This window comes from Myxocyprinus asiaticus, chromosome 21 (assembly GCF_019703515.2).
Source record: "Myxocyprinus asiaticus isolate MX2 ecotype Aquarium Trade chromosome 21, UBuf_Myxa_2, whole genome shotgun sequence".
NCBI lineage: Eukaryota > Metazoa > Chordata > Actinopteri > Cypriniformes > Catostomidae > Myxocyprinus > Myxocyprinus asiaticus.
In genome coordinates, this window is record NC_059364.1 from 32,830,617 (window position 1) to 32,854,369 (window position 23,753).

A 23,753-nucleotide genomic window follows, 5' to 3' on the forward strand; every position below is an offset into this window, starting at 1 on the left:
TTTATGTGCTTTTCGGACCTTCAAAGTTTTGGCCACTACTCACTTGCATTGTATGGACCAACAGAGCTGAAATATTCTTCTAAAAATCTTAATTTGTGTTCAGCAGAAGAAAGAAAGTCATACACATCTGGGCATGAGGGTGAGTAAATGATGAGAAAAAATTTCAATTTTGGGTGAACTATCCCTTTAATAGGTTCATCTTTGCCTTGGCTTGTTTGCGCCCCACAGTTCCTTGTCACTCTTCCGTATAAATAGTGTAAAGCAGATCCTCCCACTAATAGCCGCACAATACATTTATGGTGGTATAAACGCTAATTGCAAAATCTCTTCCTGTTGACACATTTCTACCATCACATGACATATATATAGTGTCATACCACCCATCCCTTAACCAAACCAAAGAAAAAATACTGATATAAATATCCATTCAATAAGATAACATGAGGAAGCGTGAGTGGCAAGGATACTAAGCACCAGAGCTACAAAGGCCAGCAGAGTCATAAACAGGCGCAAGTGACCCATATTATATTCTCCCGGAGTCTTGGCCAGGCGGTAGGTCAGCGCAGACTGCAAACACACAAACAGCATACTTGTGGGGAAGGCTACCCCTGCACCAACATAGTGAAGAACCTTGGCATTATCCACCTGTAACACAATGACAGACATCAGTGCATATAAGCAACATATCCACCAGTGACAACAAAACATACAGTCAGCAACTGGGGGTGTGCTTTAGTGTGGGAGGAAAACAAATTCTAGTTACCATAGTTACCCATTCATTTCTACTGGGAAATTTAAGAGAAATGGCTAATTGATTTGGCAATTTAAAAAAAAAAAAGAAAACACTTTTAAAAGTTTGTCGTTTTTGCACTTTTGTTTCAAAAGTTAATGTACAATGAATTATGGTGACAAAAAAATGCATAGTAAAGTCTGCTGCAGAGATGCATATGTTTAGATGTGTAATTGTCATCCTGTCGCTGAATTGCGTGTTTTCACAGTAGTCTTCTTCATTTAGCTTCTTTTATTCAGTTTGCAGGTGAAAAAAAAAAAACACATAAGTTTGCTGCTTATCTGAAGTGCAAAAAACAACATACTTTTTGGAGTGTTTCGCTTTCTACTTGATATTTCTCCCCATCGAAATAAGGCTCTCCTCATAGAAATAAGGGATAGCTAACTATAGTAATCAGGATTTGTTTTCCCACACAAGTGGGCGTGGCCTTCTTTGACAACTGTATCTATGGAAAAAACACATTCACAGAGTCCCACACTTTAAACTGTTTAGTGTAAACTAGAATAAACAGTTCAGAAAGGATTAATTAGAACCATCCAAAACATGAGTCATATGGCAACAAATTCAACTCTAAAAGGTCAAAGGACACATGTGAACATCTCTTAGACAGACAGTACTCTGCAATCAATGTTTTTTGATTTTATAAATATGACTTGCTCAAAACAGTTCCAAGTTCACATATGTTTATGATAAATATGTAAAAGTGTCCATTCAACATCTGTTTTTTGTTTTTTTTCCCTGCCTGAAACAATGAAGGGTTAGTTATAATAGTCATCATATGAATATGGTTCCAGTACTCTACAGTTTAAGTCCTGGATAAAGTCAGTTACAAAATCACAGTCCCAAAATCATCATGGAACATATTGGGACATACAAGGAAACTGCTGTTTTTGCAGATATTTAATTTTTATAGCTTCAAGCATTTCTGTGCTCACCACACATGACTGTGTGGCATGTGTTTATAATCTGAGTTCTTCTTATGAAGGCAGAGGAAAGTGAGTTCACAATGCCACATCACTACCAACTCATGTGGCAGTTTCTAAACAACACCAGCAGAGGGCAGCAGAACAAGCTGCAGTAAACTACTCCACCTCTACCATAGCACACTGAGGGCAAAACTCCACCACAATATCAGCTTACTGTAGATCTCGCTCTGGAAATGTTTAGAACAGCATAGTTTCATAGAACTCATACTATTTTTGCAGTATGTATTCTGTGCATTGTCTAATTTTCTTTATGCATGGAATACCTGGATGGCCTACAGCCTTTGCCAGAACATGCAATATACTGTACAATTGGAACACACTTTGATTGGACTGCAAAAAGTAAAGCCACTTTTATATAAAATTATTAAACACACACACACAAAATAGCTATTTGTTTAGAAGATGATAACTGGATGACACTTGCAGTATTAAACATGCAATGTAGTGAGGTCAATGTAGCCTACTACTGTATGAAACATTGATTGTTTAATAGACAGCATATACTATATACAAGTGCAGTATGCAGCACCACAGTATACCATTCTGAACATAGTCTTTCCTGCATCTGAATATGCATTCTTCCCTACTGAGTAGTATGTCCAAAAGCAAGAAATACCCAGATGATATACTAGGGAGATTCTGAAGTGCGGGTCCACTGGACACTTTACTATCCCATAAAGACATCACATTAAATAAAAAAAAAAATTAAAAAAAAATATCACACGAATAAAAAATAAACCAGCTGACAACAGCTGGTTTTCTGCTGGTTTTCAACTATAAGTGCTATAGCTTACCAAGAAAGTTGTTCCTTGGGGTTAAATTGTACTTCCTCAAAATTTAAGTAAATAATTTTTGTGGTTGTTATGATGTCGATTGCCATGTTAAGTATGTCCGGAAATGTATCCATACTACTCACCAGCACACCTAAAGAACGTACTTTAATAACGGCGTAGTTTATCAAATGGAGTATATACTGTGACAGTACACAAATTCGGATGCAGGTACTGACTTTAAATCTCTCCATCACACACAATTCAGCGCTGTTCATTTTTTCCTTCCATCAACTCTAGCATTTACTCTCTCTTCTTGGTGCACACCCGAGCTTCGGAAAACAGCGTTCACATCATCCAAACAAATCGAACTTTGACATCATTCAAACCCGGGTGTACACCAAAAGTGCTAGTGTGAAAGCACCCTAAATCTCTCCTTCACTCACTTGTTCAAACTTTTCCTTCCATCAACTCCTGTTGCATTTACTTTCTCTCTCTTCCATTTTGTATGCAGACAAACAAAAGCTTAATATCAAAGTGTTGCAGCGGTAACTCTGGAAACCATCAACCATCTCCAGCTATTGTTAGAGAACCATTGATTATCTCTGTAAACGATATCCTGTATAAGGTAAGGACTTCCCCTTCACTTGCATGTCTAAATATGAGCTGCAGTTCTCTGTGCTTACACACGCACCGTCATTAGGACAAGGACATGTTCTCAACTCTGTAATGTTAGGAATGCTTAATGACAGGGATCGAAGCCAGAGAATGCTTACTTGTAATGTGGGTAACAATCACTGCCACAATGCACATTAGATGAGACTGTCATCATGTGACACATGCCACGGACACACAAAAAAAAAATGATCGACCAGACCAGATAAAAAGTAATGCCCAATCACCATTCACCTTATTTGTTTCAACACTGCTGAAAAAAAATAAAATAAAAATAGCTTAAACCAGCCAAAGCTGACCACCAAACTAGTTTCCACTGGTCAGACTTGACTGGTTTGATGTTTTTGGAAGGGTTTTGGGCACTTGCCAACTGGTAAGGGTTGGGAGACCTGCATAAACCAACTTAGATGAGCAAATAAGGCTGGTTTAAAGGTTTACAGCAGAGTGTTCGGGACAACTATTTGAAAAAAATTTTTGCAATTCAGTTTGATGATGCTAGAGGTGCAGAAATTATACATTTTAGCTTTAAATTGACTGAATAAAGATTGGGGTTTTGTTTACCATGACCAGGCATAACTTTTTCCCCCCATGATCCATCTGGTACCCCATTCTCCTGGGAATGCAGCAGAAAAGTCCTTCACAGGCTGGCACAAGGAATCTGCAGTTTGCTTTGGCAGGCAGTAACTGTCAGGCCCAAGTAAGGGAGACCCCTTTGTGAACACAAGCACCTACACACACATATACATACATATGTACACACACAGTAACATTCCTACACAGGAAGAGCACTATGCTTCATTTATCCAGGATGATTCAATCCAGTCTGAGCAAGAACAAACGCTTTCCACTGAAGGATTTTGAATGTAGTTAAATGTTTATAGGGGACCACACAAGCACACATATAAACAAAAACATACATGCATTTGCTATATGCTTACAGGAACTCTAGCAGTTCTCAAGAAATCTCTAGTACACAAGGAAAACACAAGCCAGAAGAGGAGCAACGTGGGGCAGGTTTTTCAGCAAGCTCAGACAGGTTTGCAGCAACTAAGACCCACACACCAGTACCTTTATTCTACTAGGCATGGGGGGGGTAATTCTTTCCCAAATGATTCTAGATTCATCCACAAAAATTCCACGATACAAACATAGAAGTGCCATGCACTGTGCAACACTGCAAAATGGCACATCTGCAGCAACATACAGTATGCAGTATACCACGAAAACGTGCATGTACACTGTGCAGATAAATGTTCGTTTCGAAGACATAAAGCCTGAATTTTTATTTTACCAGATCTTAACGAAGCATCAAACAACCAACATGCCGTGTTGTGAACTATATATAACACACTCTATATATAACAATTCATAAAGCTCAAAAGTTGTGATATCACGCTCGTGCAAAGCTACAGAAAACAAGACAGGCTCTGATGTGGCATTTCACATACACTGAACAGAAGTCGCAGCTCTGATACCGGTTTATTATATCCGCGTATTTTATTTCTATTGGCAGGCCAGAGAAGACACATATTAGTACGGCTTTTACACAGCTTTTTATACACTAAATTTGTCAACAAGCCACCTTAAAAGGATAGTTCACCCAAAAATGAAAATGTCTTCATTATTTACTCACCCTTATGTCATTCCAAACCTCAAAACACAAAAGGATATATTTTAAAGAATGTCACGATTGCTGATTTCCATACAAGGGCAGTAGGTAATGCCTTACTTTAAAGCTTAAAAAAAGCACCCAAAAGTGTCAAAAGTAGTCCATGTGACTTGTTCATCATATTCCAAATATACTGAAGGCATACCAATATTTTGTTGGATTAACAGACCAAAATCACTGATCATCCCAAATCAAGTATGGCGACACGTCAATAACATAAAACCTCATTCTTTGTATTATGGCATTTGGTCACGAGACACGCGAGAATCCATGAGGTTCGATGTTATTCAAATGTTGCCATATTTGCTTTAGACTCTGTAAACAGGAGTTGATCAATGATTTGATTTGAGAGAATAAAGACTTACAGTTCAGTCTGTTCATCGTACAAAGTATGATCGAATTCCCTGAAAAGTCTTGGAATATGATACGCAAACAGCATGCACTACTTTAATCACACTGTTGGGTGCTTTAAGCTTTAAAGTGAGTCACTATCGACTTCTGTTGGATGTAAATCAGCAACCGTGACATTCTTTAAAATATCTCCTTTTGTGTTCCGTAGAAGAAATAAAGTCATATGGGTTTGGAAGGACATGAAAAGAATTTTGCCCCTTGACTGTTGCTGAAAAACTAAAAGGCACTGAGGATTGAATTGTGAGATGCCTAAAGATTTGCACCCCTACACACTTTCTCAAAACAGTACACACTCAAGCTCCAACCTGGTTCTTCATTTATCATCTTTCATTTCATGCAACTTTTATCTTCTGTTTTTCTTAATCTACCTTCTTGGAACCACATTCAGCATTCAGAAAAAACCCTCAAAAGTGCAGCAGTTACATAACGTGACTTCTCGTATTTCTGATGGTAATAATGAGTCTGATGGCGCCCTCTGGTCATACTACACCATAGCAGTGGAACGCTCCAGAAGAGCAGGCAGGCACGCTGATGAGGTGCAGATGTGGTGTTTGGGCCACGTGCTCATTCCTGGCTCTCCTGCCTGTCAGATTATGTCAGCTCTGTACTCCAAACACACACACAGCACAGTACGCTGTGACTCATTCACCAACGTTTCCAGAAAACTCTCCTCCATTTCATGGAACATGGGAAGAGGGGATGGAGCAATCCCACTTACATTCAAAAATGCCAGTTTTGGGATTTGAGTGTTTTGAATGGAACAAGTATGTCTAGATTCAAATGTCCTAATAAAACAGTTCAAAGACAAACTACTGACGGACTGGAAGGTATTGCAATCAAGAAGATTCAAGTTGTACGCCAGGGCAATTCAAATCTGCTCCAGCAGCATTTAACTCCAACCCTAATCAAACACACCTGAACAAGCTAATCAGTGTTTTCAGGATGTCTTGAAAATTACAGGCAGGTGTGTAAGAGCATGGTTAAAACTAAATTCTGCAGGACAGAGGCCCTCCGGGATCAGATTTGAATGGCCCTGTTGTACACAGACTACTTTGAACTTAGTCAACATGTAATTAAAATCGACACTATTTACTTTCTACATTCTAGGTCTTACTGTTTTTGATTTATCAGTGCACATTCTACAAATTAAAAAAAAAAGTTTGTCGTTTGTGTTGTTCACATGTACATGGATATTTCTTAAGATGCAGTCAAAAAACAATCCTGTCGACAGCGGTTTAGGAAATCTCTGTCCATACAACAACACAAAATCCATTTGTCATTGTATAATGTCTCTGTTAATACCCTTTGTGCTCTTTACAGGCAGTTATTGATCAAGAACAACACAAACAGAAACATTTAATTCTAATCACAGTATGACAGCTGCTCAATCAGTCTCCTAATGGATTTAAAAGTTTTTTACTGTTTGGCGAAGTTGTTTACCTGCTATACTGCTTGGATATGTCTTCTGGTAGGGTTGTTGAAGCTTATATTGTTTTTCAGGCTTTAATGAATCAAACATTACTCATGTGTACCGATCGCAATGTGTTTCTAAGTTTTTTTTCCAGTGAAGTTACCGTTACAATCTTCCTAATATTCATGACTTCTGAATATTTTATAACATTGCTGCAGTTTCAAGATTACTAAATTGTGTGTCTCTAAATGTGTGTGCTGCTGTTTTCTTAGGCTATTTTTTCTCATTATTTAAATGCACAAGCTGTTGTACATTGTCCTTACAGCAGAAAATTTTAAAATGTTTTTTTTTTTTTTTTTTTACCTGACAAAGACCTAATGGTCTAAAAATTGCAAGCAAGTGTAAACCAATAAAGTATTTTTGGAGCAATAAATCAGTGTACGGACACTTGCCATTTTATCCTTTTAACAGAAGTTTAAACAGATCTAAAAAGCTACAATATGTAGAAGGTGGTTCCCCATGAATTTATGCTCATCTCCAGTCATCTATAATTTACCGATTTCATAGCACAGTAATGTTTAATAATTTGTTTAGCGTGTAACCATCTCTGTGTTGTAACTTTGCTTCCAAGTAGACAATTAAAAATGTATTATTGTTATATTGCATATTTCTGCATATTATTGTCATGTTCAATAAAGTATTTCATCATTATTAAATCCTCTTCGCGCTTTTATATTACAGTCTTTTATTGTTTGCAGTGCGTAGACTTACTATTGTAGCATTACATTTCACTTGCATTGTCCACCGAGGCTGTAGATTGTAATATACAGTTGAAGTCATTAAAACTCATTTTTTAACCACTCCACAGATTTAATATTAGCAAACTATAGTTTTGGCAAGTCGTTTAGGACATCTACTTTGTGCATGACAAGTAATTTTTCCAACATTTGTTTACAGACAGATTATTTTACTTTAAATTGACTATCACAATATCAGTGGGTCAGAAGTTTACATACACCAAGTTAAATGTGCCGTTAAGCAGCTTGGAAAATTCCAGAAAATTATGTCAAGCCTTTAGACAATTAGCTGATAGGAGGTGTACTGAATTGGAGGTGTACCTGTGGATGTATTTTAAGGCCTACCTTCAAACTCAGTGCCTCTTTGCTTGACATCATTGGAAAATCAAAAGAAATCAGCCAAGACCTCAGAGAAAAAAAAAAAATAAAAAATAAAAATTGTGGACCTCCACAAGTCTGGTTTATCCTTGGGAGCAATTTCCAAATGCCTGAAGGTACCACATTCATCTGTACAAACAATAGTACGCAAGTATAAACACCATGGGACCACACAGCAATCATACCGCTCTTGAAAGAAGCACATTCTGTCTCCTAGAGATGAACGTAGTTTGGAGTGAAAAGTACAAATCAATCCCAGAACAACAGCAAAGGACCTTGTGAAGATGCTGGAGGAAACATGTAGACAAGTATCTATATCCACAGTAAAACGAGTCCTATATCGACATAACCTGAAAGACTGCTCAGCAAGGAAGAAGCCGCTGCTCCAAAACCATCATAAAAAAAGCCAGACTACAGTTTGCAAGTGCACACTATTATTCTGATATTTCACATTCTTAAAGTAGTGATCCTAACTGACCTAAAACAGGGAATGTTTCCTAGGATTAAATGTCAGGAATTGTGAAAAACTCAGCTTAAATGTATTTGGCTAAGGTGTATGTAAACTTCTGACTTAAACTAAAAATTTGAATTTAGTTTCTCTGCCCAATTTACAGCCCTAGTTAGATGTATTTCTTTACAAACAAAGAAATTTGTTTCTGTAAAAACAAAGTCTCTTCAAATGGATTCATATCAGCCATTTCACAAGTTTCACCTCTTAATATATGTGTAGTACATTACAAATATTAATGTTAATTGTGTAGTGGATAAAACACTAACAAATACATGAAAATATAATTAAGAGTGTTTATTTTCCTCAAAGTAACATACTGGTTATACATTTTTGAAAACAGCTTGTCATGACTCCGCTCTGCAGGTAATCTCAGAGTCCTCAAACCATGAGTTTCTGCCAGAAACCGCAAGGAACTTGCAGTTTTATGCTTCAACCGCTAGAGGGCTAAAAGTTACATAGTGAAACTTTAATGTACGCTCAACCAAAAAAAATTACTCTGAGATGCTCACTGAACTGCTACTATTCTGAAAGAGGTAGTACCGTTTTAGTACTTGTTGTACATAACAATGTAAATACTTTGTAAATGGAAATAGAATGTAATGAAAACGGAACAAATTATACATGTAGACAATAAACTTGTAATATACATATTAGGGGTGCACCGATCAATCGGCCACTGATTGGCCAATCTTCATCTCAAGCCTGCAATTGGCCGATCGTGCCTAGAATCAGGGCCGATCTTTATTTCAGCACGCAGGGAATCACACATACACCACTACTCTAATGAATGAGCACTTTCTCAGCCCTTGATTCGTGACAGAGTGGCCTTTGGAGGGTGAATTGTTGGCAATTCTAAGTATTCACGAATTTAAACTTTCAGACATACTGTTATTCAGATGAATATGCAGGTTTGTTCTTAAAAATATGTAAGAATTACACATGTATGAATATTAAGTTGCCCATTTTCTAAAGTCATTACGGTAGTTATTCTGACTCGCTGCACTATGAGCACGGAGAGGATAAAGAAACGGCAAACAGGTATAAAAACGAATTAAACAACAAATAATCATGCGTATACAAATCAGAGTATACTTGATGTAACATGAGTCTTGACAATCAGACGTTGTGTTGAGCGATAGAGACTGTTTGAGCGATCATGAACACTTTCAGCTTCACTACCTTCAATATGCTCACTCGCAGTGTCAATCAAACATGCGCTTTCCAGGTGCTCTCAATATCTCAGTCACTCATCTCAGCGCTATTCAGTGAGGATCCCAATTTAAATCAGATTAATGTTGGTCACATTACCACTAATCACAGCAATTACATTTTAACCATAACGGCACCGCATATTCACGCATTTGCTTAATAATTAGTGATTTGTGTTACAACAAGATGCCAAAGACAGTAAACAAATCATAGATATGAATGATTTCTCACTGGAGCAGTTTTAGAGCTTGTAATGGATATATTGTTCTTATTTTTGAATGCATCTCTGCTGTGTGTGATTTGGCAACTATTTGAAAACAATTTTTGCAATTCAGTTTGATGATGCTAGAGGTGCAGAAATTATACATTTTATATTTAAATTGACTGAATAAAGATTGGGGTTTTGTTTACCATGACCAGGCATAACTTTTTCCCCCTATGATCCATCTGGTACCCCATTCTCTGTCCTGGGAATGCAGCAGAAAAGTCCTTCACAGGCTGGCACAAGGAATCTGCAGTTTGCTTTGGCAGGTAGTAACTGTCAGGCCTGTCTTATGGATAACATTTGTGCTGACATTAAGTGCTTTATGAAGCTCCAAAGTTTTGGTCACCATTCTCTTACATTGCATGGCCTATAGAGCTGGATGATTCTTCTAAAAATCTTTGTGTGTTCTGCAGAAGAAAGAAAGTCATAAACATCTGGGATGGCATGAGGGTCAGTAAATGATGAGAGAGAGTAAATGAGAGAATTTTTATTCTGGGGTGAACTATCCCTTTAAGTCCTGTCCTACATTTTTCACTATGAAACATTTTTATCCTGTTTCACTCGGAAATGCATCATATAATGGAAGTTAAACGGCTTATGAATGCCATTTCATGCTGACTTTAACGCATTTTCTCAAATCCACTTGAAGGGGGCCTGGGTAGCTCAGTGGTAAAAGACGCTGGCTACCACCCCTGGAGTTCGCTAGTTCAAATCAGGGTGTGCTGAGTGATTCCAGCCAGGTCTCCTAAGCAACCAAATTGGCCCGGTTGCTAGGGAAGGTAGAGTCACATGGGGTAACCTCCTCGTGGTCGCAATAATGTGGTCGGTTCTCGGTGGGGCGCGTGGGGAGTTGACCGCGGATGCCGCGGTGGATGGCATGAAGCCTCCACACGCTCAAAAAGCCATGTGATTAAGATGCGTGGGTTGATGGTCTCAGATGTGGAGGCAACTGTGATTCATCCTCCGCCACCCGGATTGAGGCGAATCACTACGCGACCATGAGGACTTAAAAGCGCACTGGGAATTGGGCATTCCAAATTGGGTGAAAAAAAAAAAAAAAAATCCACTTGAGAGATTGGCAAAAAAAAAAAAAAAAAAAAAAAAAAAAAAAAAACCTGCATACAGCTTTTACACCTCAGAAGTCAAGGGAGTTTTATTTGGCAAACAGCATTCACGTTAACAACTCAGCTAGTCTTAATGAAGGCCTGACGCTGAAGCACAATGTGGTGGGCAGTGGGCAGGAATGCTCCGTACACGTTTCTCTTACACAAACAAAGCAGAGGAGAGGAGGGCAGGGCTGATTTTTTCTGTCTAGCTCCAGACTACAGATGGAGGAAAACAGAGAATTGGTATGGGAGGGGGCTGAAAAACGTGACCTAATAGACTGCAGACTTCACATGTTCACCCAAACATGGATCTCTACTCAGTACACAATGTTGCTCTCCACACGCAGTGTGGGTGGTCCCTGTATCATTGTAATGGCTTAAGACATTACAGATACATTACAGCACTGCTGTGGACATACTGAGCCAAGTTTTAATGTAAAATACAAAACTGTTACAAACTGCCAGCTAGCTGACTTAAGCTTAAAGACCCCATAACATCAAAAGGTAGGACATCAAAGGGCTCATCCCATTTTTAATAGCCAATAAGCTATAGTTTACATCACAGCCATGGACCATGATGGCACTTGCTATTGCTATTCAGAAGCAGGTGGTATTGGGAAAGGGCCGTTCTTATTCTAGAGAGCATTTGATTGGACAACAATATAGCTATGTCCCTAAGTGCAAGATGAGTCATCAATATTTTTGTTCTATTTTCCCGATTTTAAATGCATATAAAGTACAGTTGAAGACAGATATTTACATACACCTTAGCCAAATACATTTAAACTCAGTTTTTCACAATTCCTGACAATTAATCGTAGAAAATATTTCCTGTCTTAGGTCAGTTAGGATCACTACTATTTTAAGAATGTCAGAATATGAGATGTTGCTTCAATATATCCACATAATTTTCCTTCCTCATGATGCCATCTATTTTGTGAAGTGCACCAGTCCCTCCTTCAGCAAAGCACCCCCACAACATGATGCTGCCACCCCCATGCTTCACAGTTGGGATGGTGTTCTTCGGCTTGCAAGCCTCACCCTTTTTCCTCAACATAACAATGGTCATTATGGCAAAACAGTTCAATTTTTATTTCATTAGACCAGAGAACATTTCTCCAAAAAGTACGATCTTTGTCCCCATGTGCACTTGCAAACTGTAATCTGGCTTTCTTTATGGCAATTTGGAGCAGTGGCTTCTTCCTTGCTGAGCAGCCTTTCAGGTTATGTCATTATAGGACTTGTTTTACTGTGGATATAGATACTTGTCTACCTGTTTCCTCTAGCATCTTCACAAGGTCATTTTCTGTTGTTCTGGGATTGATCTGCACTTTTTGCACCAAACTACATTCATCTCTAGGAGACAGAATGCATCTCCTTGCTTAGCGGTATGATGGCTGTGTGGTCCCATGGTGTTTATACTTGCGTACTATTGTTTGTACAGATGAACGTGGTACCTTCAAGCATTTGGAAATTGTTCCCAAGGATGAACCAGACTTGTGGAGGTCCACAATTATTTTCTGAGGTCTTTGCTGATTTCTTTTGATTTTCCCATGATTTCAAGCAAAGATGCACTGAGTTTGAAGGTAGGCCTTAAAATGCATCCACAGGTACACCTCCAATTCAGTACACCTCCTATCAGCTAATTGGCTAATTGCCTAAAGGCTTGACATCATTTTCTGGAATTTTCAAAGCTGCTTAAAAGGCACAGTTAACTTAGTGTATGTAAACTTCTGACCCACTGGAATTGTGATACAGTCACTTAAAAGTGAAACAATCTGCCAGTAAACAATTGTTGGAAAAATTACTTGCGTCATGCACAAAGTCCTAAACGACTTGCCAAAACTATAGTTTGCTAATTTGAAATCTGTGGAGTGGTTAAAAAAATGAGTTTTAATGACTTCAACCTAAGTGCATGTAAACTTCTGACTTCAACAGTATATCTGCTAAAAGTTTATTTTGTCAACTACACTAGCATATAGATGACCTCAAAGCTAACAGACATGGACTAAAAGCAAAAAAAACTTCAATTTAGTTTTAATGGGGTTCTGAATAAATGCAGGGGAGTAATTTTGCTGGATTTCAAAACATTTCAAATATGCAGGGGAACAGAACCAAAACAACTCTAAACTAAAAACAAAATGGCTGATAAGATGAATAATTAAGTTCATAATGCTGCAAGGGCGAAAGTTCATGCTCCCTCTATAACATCTGCCTATAAAAGTTCAAAAGACATAAATACAGCATGCTTCAGTGAAGGATGGATAAATATATGGACAAACATGTCTGAACCTGTGCTCTCTCTGCATTGCTTTTGAAGTAGTACATAGTTAAGATGTGGACGCTTACATTATCAGGAGAAAGGTTTGCTCCCCCCCCCCCCATCTCTATGGCAACCAGCCCATTAAAAACCTGCGATGCCCCTGTTGACCGACCTCCCCACATCGCTAGCAGTCTGGGCACTCAGCCAATCGTCCAAACATTTTAACCTGCAAAAAGGCTGTCGCCAAGGGCTCACACGATTCATAAATAATGGTAAAGGATGTAGGATGTTCAGATTAGAACAGGAGTAGATGACAGCTATTCTGAAGAAATATTTAACAGAAAACACTCATCCAAACACTCTTATACAGTATATACACATATACACAAAAGCATGCCGAAGATACCCCTACTGAAAAGACCAGCTTAGACCAGCATGAATTTCCCAATCAAGGCTGGTTCATGCTGTTTTGCTGGTTTATGTGTCTCCTCTAGAGTTTCAGATTAGATCTCAACAATGTCAAACTTTGCCAAGATACCAAAGTCTGAAAAAGGTTTCAACATGAGCTCTTACATTTATCAAATTATTCTAATTCCAATGTATATGATCTATGCTATCTACATTAATATTACAGATTTACACTCATTGAGCACTTTATTAGGAACACTATGGTTCTAATAAAGTCCCAACGTGGTCTTCTGCTGTTGTAGCCCATCCGACTCAAAGTTTGACGTGTTGTGCATTCTGAGATGCTATTCTGCTCACTACAATTGTACAGAGTGGTTATCCGAGTTACCACAGCCTTTCTGTCAGCTCAAACCAGTCTGGCCATTCTCTGTTGACCTCTCTCATCAACAAGGTGTTTCTATCTGCTGAACTGCCGCTGACTTGATATTTTTTGTTTTTGGCACCATTCGGAGTAAATTCTAGAGACTGTTGTGCATGAAAATCCCAGGAGATCAAAAGTTACAGAAATACTCAAACCAGCATGTCTGGCACCAACAATCATGCCACAGTCGAAATCAATGAGCTCACATTTTTCCCCATTCTGATGGTTTATGTGAACATTAACTGAAGCTCCTGACTCATATCTGCTTGATTTTATGCATTGCACTGCTGCCACATGATTGATTGATTAGATAATTGCATGAATAAGTAGGTGTACAGGTGTTCCTAATAAAGTGGTCTGAGTGTATACCCTTACTGTATATCAACAATTGGCTCATTTGAGTCTATTTCTTTCTCTCTTTTTTTTTTTTATCCCCTTTTCTCCCAATTTGGAATGCCCAATTCCCACTACTTAGTAGGTTTTCATGGTGGCGTGGTTACTCACTGCAATCCGGGTGGTGGAGGACAAGTCTCAGTTGCCTCCGCTTCTGACACAGTCAATCCACGCATCTTATCACGTGGCTCACTGTGCACAACACCGCAGAGACTCACAGCACGTGGATCCACGCACTTACCACATGCCACATTGAGAGCGAGAACCCCTAATTGCGACCACGAGGAGGTTACCCCATGTGATTCTACCCTCCCTAGCAACCAGGCCAATTTGGTTGCTTAGGAGACCTGGCTGGAGTCACTCAGTACACCCTGGATTCGAACTCACGACTCCAGGGGTGGTAGACAGCATCAATACTCGCTGAGCATCCCAGGCCCCCTCATTTGAATCTATTTCATTTATCCTAAGGAATTTTAGGAGGAACACCTGTATAGTGGTCGACTGATATATCGCCGAGACAATATTCTGACTTTTTTAATTATCGGCATTGGCCAATAAATTTGCGTCTGAGACATATAACAGTTCGTTTTGCTGTTACGTGCCATCTTGTTACTACAATGATAGACCGGTGTGCAACACAGTGTCATTTAAACGGTCCACGTATCAGAGCCGTGGCAGATGCGTTTGAGCTCATTTTGTTAAAGTGCTCGTCTGTTTCATTCTCCCTCTCTCCTCAACAGTTCCCTGTAACTTTTAACTGTCTTGTCTAATGATAAAAAGGCAAATATCAATACAACTAATATTATATACTGTCTGCAAATATGCGCATATCTTGTTTAAAGATATGTAATAAACCAACCTCACAAAACTTCAGCAGATCCAGCATTCTGTGGAGCGCTCATTTATTTACCTCTGAAGCATGTATTCTCAGTCTCTCCTCAACAGTTCCCTTTAACTTTTCTAATGATAAAGGCAAATATCAATAAAACTTATATACCGTTTGCAAATATGCAGATATCTCGTTTAAACAGATGTATTTACGAACCTCACAAAAATCCAGTGTTTTCTTCCCGTTGAGCGCTCATCTAATAACTTACTCTGAAGCGTGTATTGTGGAGTGTATCTTCAGGATCAGGATCAAAAGTTCCTCTGATTCACAAATCATAATGACAATCCAAGCAGGCGATCCAGGCCATTTAAACTGTCAGGAGATTGCTGCTCGTGCTGGATCTGCACGAGCGCGTGAGTGCAACCAAAGTCTTTCTAGCAAGTCAGTCCACTGTCGGCCATGTTTGAAACTCTCTCGGGAGGCTATTTCCAGTCATGACAGTGCAGCTCCTATCTACTTGAATGGGGAAAGACCGAAATCTCCAAAACGGTTGGTAAAGATTACGATCAAAGAACATTTCAAATCAGCAGTAAAATCTGACAACACTGGTATCATAAATGGTGCTTCTTTACCTAAGATTACGCTAAAAAACACAATTTTCCCAGCTTTTATAGCTAATGTGCATGCCCGTTCTAGAGTTGATTGACAGGCGATGTCTATCTAAAAGGTGATTGGCTCTTTTACCTGTAAGGTGGGACTTCCTCTCTACATCCGTTGACCACTGTTTGCAGTTGTTCTAATTTCTCCCATTCATTTTAATAGAAGTGGCCTGTCTCTGCTAAATAGTCTCTGGTGCAACTTCAAGGTAAAAGCACTTCACATGAGTTATAAGTAAATGTCTTATTCACTATGCACTGTATGTACAATTGGTTTGATTCAGTATTTTTTGAGTAAATGCGATTGCTAATGTGGACACGCCATCCATGGTTGCTGACCTACTGCGTGTCCTGTTATTTCCTTCTTCCTAATATATGAATTTCTTCATGTGCAAATAAATTACTAAAATCTAATGACTAAACAGAAGAAACTGCTATCTACCATTTAAAATACAATATAAATTTTTTTCTTGATTCTTCATGATTCTTTTTTAAAAAGTTAGTTTTGTGTGAAATTGAGTAAATACACTATATTGCCAAAAGTATTCGCTCATTTGCCTTTAGACGCATATGAACTTAAGTGACATCCAATTCTTAATCCATAGGGTTTAATATGACATCGGCCCACCCTTTGCAGCTATAACAGCTTCAACACTTCTGGGAAGGCTTTCCACAAGGTTTAGGAGTGTGTTTATGGGAATTTTTGACCATTCTTCCAGAAGCGCATTTGTGAGGTCAGACACTGATTTTGGACGAGAAGGCCTGGCTCGCAGTCTTCACTCTAATTCATCCCAAAGGTGCTCTATCGGGTTGAGGTCAGGACTCTGTGCAGGCCAGTCAAGTTCTTCCACACCAAACTCGCTCATCGATGTCTTTATGGACCTTGCTTTGTGCACTGGTGCGCAGTCATGTTGGAACAGGAAGGGGCCATCCCCAAACTGTTCCCACATAGTTGGGAGCATGGAATTGTCCAAAATCTCTTGGTATGCTGAAGCATTCAGAGTTCCTTTCACTGGAACTAAGGGGCCAAGCCCAGCTCCTGAAAAACAACCCCACAACATAATCCCCCCTCCACCAAACTTCACAGTTGGCACAATGCAGCCAGACAAGTACCGTTCTCCTGGCAACCGCCAAACCCAGACTCGTCCATCAGATTGCCAGATGGAGAAGCGTGATTCGTCACTCCAGAGAACGCGTCTCCACTGCTCTAGAGTCCAGTGGCGGCGTGCTTTACACCACTGCATCCAACGCTTTGCATTGCACTTGGTGATGTATGGCTTGGATGCAGCTGCTCGGCCATGGAAACCCATTCCATGAAGCTCTCTACGCACTGTTCTTGAGCTAATCTGAAGGCCACATGAACTTTGGAGGTCTGTAGCGATTGACTCTGCAGAAAGTTGGCGACCTCTGCGCACTATGCGCCTCAGCATCCGCTGACCCCGCTCTGTCATTTTACGTGGCCTACCACTTCGTGGCTGAGTTGCTGTCATTCCCAATCGCTTCCAGTTTGTTGTAGCGAGGAAATTTCATGACTGGACTTGTTGCACAGGTGGCATCCTATCACAGTACCACGCTGGAATTCACTGAGCTCCTGAGAGTGGCCCATTCTTTCACAAATGTTTGTAGAAGCAGTCTGCATGCCTAGGTGCTTCATTTTATACACCTGTGGCCATGGAAGTGATTGGAACACCTGAATTCAATGATTTGGATGGGTGAGCGAATACTTTTGGCAATATAGTGTATGGTGCTAAATAAGAGTTTATAATTATTATTTTTTATTTTTTTTTGCAATTTTATGCTTGTTATTTACTATATAAAATTCTGTTACATATATCGGCTTTGTATCAGCCTATCGGCCACCCTGCTCTCTGGATATCAGCATCGGCAATTAAAAAACCCATATTGGTCAACCACTACACCTGTAGACACTTAATGCAACATAACGGAAAACTCCTTGAAGTTTCATGAGCTATGAAACAGCAGCATCTTAGCAATACACTTTTCCTCTGGGTGAGTACTTTCCCCCTGAATATACCTTCAGAAAATGGACTCATATAGCATAAGGCCATACTTAATCTTCAATTCAAATGTCAGCCAGGGCATACCAGAGTATTTCTACAGAAAGACACTGTATGTGAAAGAGAACTGGGGTCTATGGAAGGGAGCTTACTTTCTGTTGTCAAATACCCAACCTAAGGATGCTGAAAAAATTCCTGGAAACAGTTCCTGTGCTGACAGTGGAGCTGTTTTTGGACACAAGTAATAAAGATTATGAAAGTTGTACCTGGAAGTTGCCCACCATGATGAGTCCTGCAGCACAGATCCAGCCAGTGGAGAGACTAGCTGTGTTTAGCACACAGTTTTGGTGCTTCTCTATCACATGGGCATAACGAAGCAACACAATCACCATCACTGAAACAGAGAGGGAGAGAGAGAATCTCTTTATTACCAACAATTGACAAGCACACATTTAACAGAAAGTGAAATATTAAATATTAAATTGAACATCGAAATAATAATTACATTTGAAAGGTAGTTTTTGTTAAATTATGTACAATTTCTAAAATATAAAGTAGTTAGTGGCAACCATCACTGGTCCTTTAATCTTTTCACTGACAGCATGCATATACAGTATGTCGCTGAAATTTAATGTGTGCGTTTTTCATCAGGAGAATGTAATTTTTCCATCTGCATTGTCACACTGATATTCCCTATGGAATGCTAATGACATTCAGCAGTTGTTTTCAATTATTTAAAAAGTAAAGTTCATTCCCTGCTGAAAAGACCAGCATAGGTTTCCTGACTGACTTAACCAGCTTGGTTAAGTTAGTCTGGTTGACCAAAACTTCCTTGGTCAACCAGCTTCTCAAATACAGTAAGGCCATAATGGTTGACCAGCTTCACCAGCTAAGATGCTCGTCCAACAACTAAACCAGCACCAAACCAGGAGAAACCAGCAGGAAACAAGCCATGTGTTTGTACACACATAAGTCAAAATATTATTGTACACCTAGAAGTCAATATACAAGTTAACAAATGAGAATCAGACAAAAGCATGTCTCTGTATTTACCACCCTCATGATAGACTTATGGGTCGTTCACACAGAATTTGTATTAGGGATGCACGATATATCGGCCGATATATTATTGGCCGACAACCAGGAAAATCTAAATATTATCACGCTGATAGTGGAATTACTGCCATAATTATTGCAGACAATTTGTAACGGTTTATTTTCTTGCAGCTAGGAATCTCTGACTTCCTGCGGCTTCTTTCCTTCAAGCAGAGACTCGGGCAGCCACAAGCGACAGTGTGCGTGCGCACACACAGCGTGGTTGTGTGAGAGCCAAGCTCATGTTGCTCTGTGAGGATTATTTTAACATCTCCTTGTTATGTTGTTTTGGGGCTTTTCCCATATTGACACGTGACATCCATCCAATACATCCATGTGGCATGTGTACATAGACCAACAATTAAAAAAATAGCACTAACGGAACTCAACAATATGTCCTGTGTGAACACCACATTTTCTCATTTCTAAAGGCTGGCCTCTGTACAAACTCAGTTTGAAAAAAAAAAATTAAAATACTATTCCCGTATTCTTTGGACCACAAAATAACTCTGCAAAAGGAAGCTGAGGAGAGAGTGGGACGAGAGAAGGGAATTTTGGTAGAAAAGGAGCTAAACTTTGATCATAAATATCGATGTGACATACCCACAGTTGTCTTAACTGATTTGTTGAAAGGCAGACACTGTTAAAGGGAAAGTTCACCCAAAAATGAAAATAAGCTGACTTTCTTTCTTTAGAAGAACTCTAATGAAGATTTTTTGAAAAGTATCTCAGCTCTGTAGGTCCATACAATGCAAGTGAATGGTGATCAGACCTTTGTAGCTCCAAAAATCATATAAAGGAAAAATAAAAGTAATCCATACTCCAGTGGTTAAATCTATATCTTCAGAAGTGATATGATAGGTTTGGGTGAGAAGCAGTTTAAAATGTAAGTCCTTTTTTTACTCTAAGGGTGCTTCCACACTAGCACTTTTGGTGCATACCCGGGGTCGAATGACATCAAAGTTCGGTTCCTTGGATAATGTGAACGCTGTTTTCCGAACTCAAGTGCGCACTCGCGAACCACACCCGGGTCCGCTTGAAAAGGTGGTCTGGGGTACGGTTCATGTGAACTCCAGTACGATTCGCTGCTGATATGAATGCAATCGTACAAAATTGCAGAAGTGAACCACTTGTGATGACGTTAATTTGCACCTCTGCAGGCTCGTGATCGCAATTATGGTACAATGCATTTCTACTACCTGCTTGTGTCCAAATACACCGCCTTCAGAGAGCAGCTCACATTCTTTACATCTTTAACAATGCATCTGCAGGCTCGTGGCAGACAAATGCTAATATTCATCACATCATTGCACGTTCAATGCATCCATGGGAGACAAATGCAAGTGTCGTTCTGTGCATGGCGAGCTTCGTGGTGAATCCAAAGAGACAAACTTTAATACTTCACTTAACACAGTGACGTCTTCGATTTGTTACCTATACAGTGGTAAACAGCTGCCGCTTGTACTCACGCTGATGGCGTAACTGGACCGCGGTTCGGATCCAAAAAATATGTGAACAGAGAGGTAGGGGGAGGGGGGGGAGGAAATAAACTCGGGTTCGGTTCAAGCAATCGAACCAAGTGTGAAAGCACCCTAAATCTCCACTGGGATGGGGTGAGGGTGAGTAAATGATTAGAGAATTTTAATTTTGGGGTGAACTATCCCTTTAAGTGCTAGCCATAGTAGGATTACCGCTTATTGCTTGTACACACATTCAGTCCTAATATAACATATACAGTAATACAGAGTTCTGTTATATGTAACTTTTGTGGAAGTAACCAACTGATTATGCTTGAAATAACAGTTTAGGAGAGGTTACGAACATGGAAAAACAAACAAACAAAATTAAACAAACAAGATTAATCCAGATGATATGGTACCACAACAACAAAAATTGTGTAGCGTTATTGTTGTTTACTGCATTAGACTACACTTTCAGCTACAGTCTTCCCTCCAAGCATCTAATACTGGATGGTGACTTTTAAAATGTTCAGAGACCAGTTTCCTTTAGAGTTCCATTCATCCAAAAACACTGTTGTTTAAACCATTAACTGATTTGGCAACTGCCTACATTTTCGGATGCAGCCAAAGCTCGTGTAAAACAACCCTAACAAAAGTTTTACTCCAATCCCGGCATCCTTCATCAGTGTTGTTGATTTAGTTGTTGTTGTTGCTGCTATTGAATCGCGTGTGCTAACAATGTCGGAAGAAAAATGGTCAATACTAGATGATGTCACTACGGTGGTAACTTTTGGGAATGCGAATGCAACAAGGGAGAAGTCTCCATGGGTGTTCTGTTCCTCGTAAGAGTTCTCATCTAGAAAGTTACTAAAGGAAAAGTACCAGGACTGTAAGTGGGAAAGGGCCTATTGAATTTTCCTCTATGAATAAGGCCCTCAGTGAATGCAGGCACAGGAAACAATGAGAATTCAGCTTACAGAGCAATCTGTGAACTGCTAAATTTATCTGCTAATCACTGACTGAAATATAATGTCAGGAATTTAAAAAAAAATAATAATCTTGTTCTCTAGACAATCCAGATTGCCATTATTTTGATAGCGGGGCATAATAGGGATGGACGACATTTTGAAATATCGATGTTTCTGATACTGATGTTGTATCGAGAGTATCAATCCTCACATAAAATATCGAACCTAAATGTTTTTAATCCTAATGATTTTATTATTTTCTTAGCATGATAATTAATGCATACCATACGCTTCGAATTTGTTACTATTAAAAAAAAAAAAAATAGTTGTTTAGGATTGGAACTATTTCTCCATTAACTTATCTAAACACAAGCTGAAAAGCACTAAAATATAACATTTGTTATAGGCTAATAGGTTTTGTGTTGTGTCATACAACTTTAAAACAGTTTGAGTCAGATGGCTCTTCTCAACTGTAAGTGATACATGTACCAAGAAAGTTGTTCCTTATGCTTAAATGGTGCTTGTTTAACAAATCCGAGTCGATTATTTTCACGGTTGTTATGTTATATATTCAGGTGCACACCTAAAGAACGTTCTGTTTTGCTGGCTGAGAAGTGCTTCCTTGATCAAATACAGTACATACGGTGACAGTACGCAATTTCAGACGCAGGGACAGACTTGCTTGGCAGTGACACTAGCACAATCTGAGAATGCATTCTTGCATTTAAACACAATTGGGACGGAGTGAAATTCCAAATGTAAGGGTCTTGAGATGTGTTTTTCTAAGTTTTAAACCACATTTAACTTCACACAGCGACCGAAAACTACTGCGTTTGTGACGCGACACAACCAAACTTAGACGCTCCAAAAATGAGACGCTTTGTCTGATGCATGTGTTCATTGATGCGTCCTCAGAAAAGCTTTTATAATAAATCTATCTCTGACATATTGACAAATTCAGTTGCAAAATGGATTTCGGTGAACTGTAGGCCAATGGTAAGCTTTTGTTCAATACTATGAAAATAAATAATACATTGACTTCTAAAGCCACTTTTTGCATTATCAATGCTTTTCTCATCCACCACAATAATGTAATGCATTTTAATTATCCGAATTATTATATTTATAACATATTTTATTTATAATTATTTAACCATTATATATTGGTATATTTTTGAGGGCCCTTCTCTGCAAATATTTATAAATGTGATTGTGATTAATTCAATTAATTGCATATCCTGTAAAATTATCTATTAACAGCCCTAATTATTATATACTAAATTATCTTTTTTGAGGGCCTTTCACAGTAAATATTGAAATGCGATTAATTTGATTAATTACTCAGCACATCATGCAATTAATTCGATTACAAATTTGAAATCAATTGACAGCCCTAATAAAAATACACCAAAATCACAAAAAACAGTTTAACAGAAGTACCGGTATTAGAATCGATAATACTGGTAGAATGGGAAATACTGGCATTGCATTGAAATGAAAATATGCGGTCTTGCCCATCCCTTGTGCACAATGAAAGCCCACAGAGGTCATGAAAACTGGCCGTTTTTCCAACTAACTGTGTATGTGTGTGTGTGTGTTTGTAGGTGCGCGAGTGTGTTTGTAAGTGCCGTTTCCTGGAAATAAGCTCTCTACCTCAGATGGACACAAAAGTGGGGACTCAGAAACACATGGTGTCCATTGGACACGGGCCATTATTATTCTGCCTTGTAACTACCAGCACACCTCAGAGACACATTAAACTATGTTACACTCCAATCAAACTTGCACTACATTAATGGCAATGTTTTGCATTACTCAAAATGTGCCTCTCTTCTGCTAGATATTTCAGATTGTACAAGGCCAAGGCAAGTATAATTGGCCTTGAGCATGTCACTGGTTTGACGTCAACATGACAACAAGATGAACTAGTGCAGTCACAACTACAGCCTTCCAGCTGAATGCATGATGATGTTTGTTCTAAATACATCAGAGCACGTTTTTAGTGATTAGTACACACTGTGAGAATCCTATGCACGCCACAGACCAAAATTACCAATTTCGGTCACACAGGATGCTTGCAAACAATCTTATTCAATTTGATGAGATATGCTATGGCTAACGCAAATAAGACTGCAATGACTCAAACAGGGCGGATCTAACCATCTACCAACAATCCATAAAAAACCCTTGAAGCTCAGTGAGACATGGTGAATTACTGTAGCTTGTGAGAGCATGACACAGACTCTAAATCAGTGGTCATATCT

General features: G+C 39.0%; 1 protein-coding gene across 2 annotated transcripts in view; it reads right to left on the reverse strand.

Annotated features, from left to right (window-relative positions):
- Positions 1-23,753, reverse strand: part of LOC127412484 (transmembrane protein 150A-like) — a 44,687-nt gene that overhangs the window by 1,199 nt on the left and 19,735 nt on the right. For both annotated transcript variants that reach the window (XM_051648885.1, XM_051648884.1), the window contains 2 exons: positions 18,233-18,360; positions 468-645 (listed from right to left, as the gene is read on the reverse strand). In XM_051648885.1, the coding sequence (XP_051504845.1) occupies positions 468-645; positions 18,233-18,360 (306 nt within the window). The remainder of the gene's footprint in view (positions 1-467; positions 646-18,232; positions 18,361-23,753) is intronic.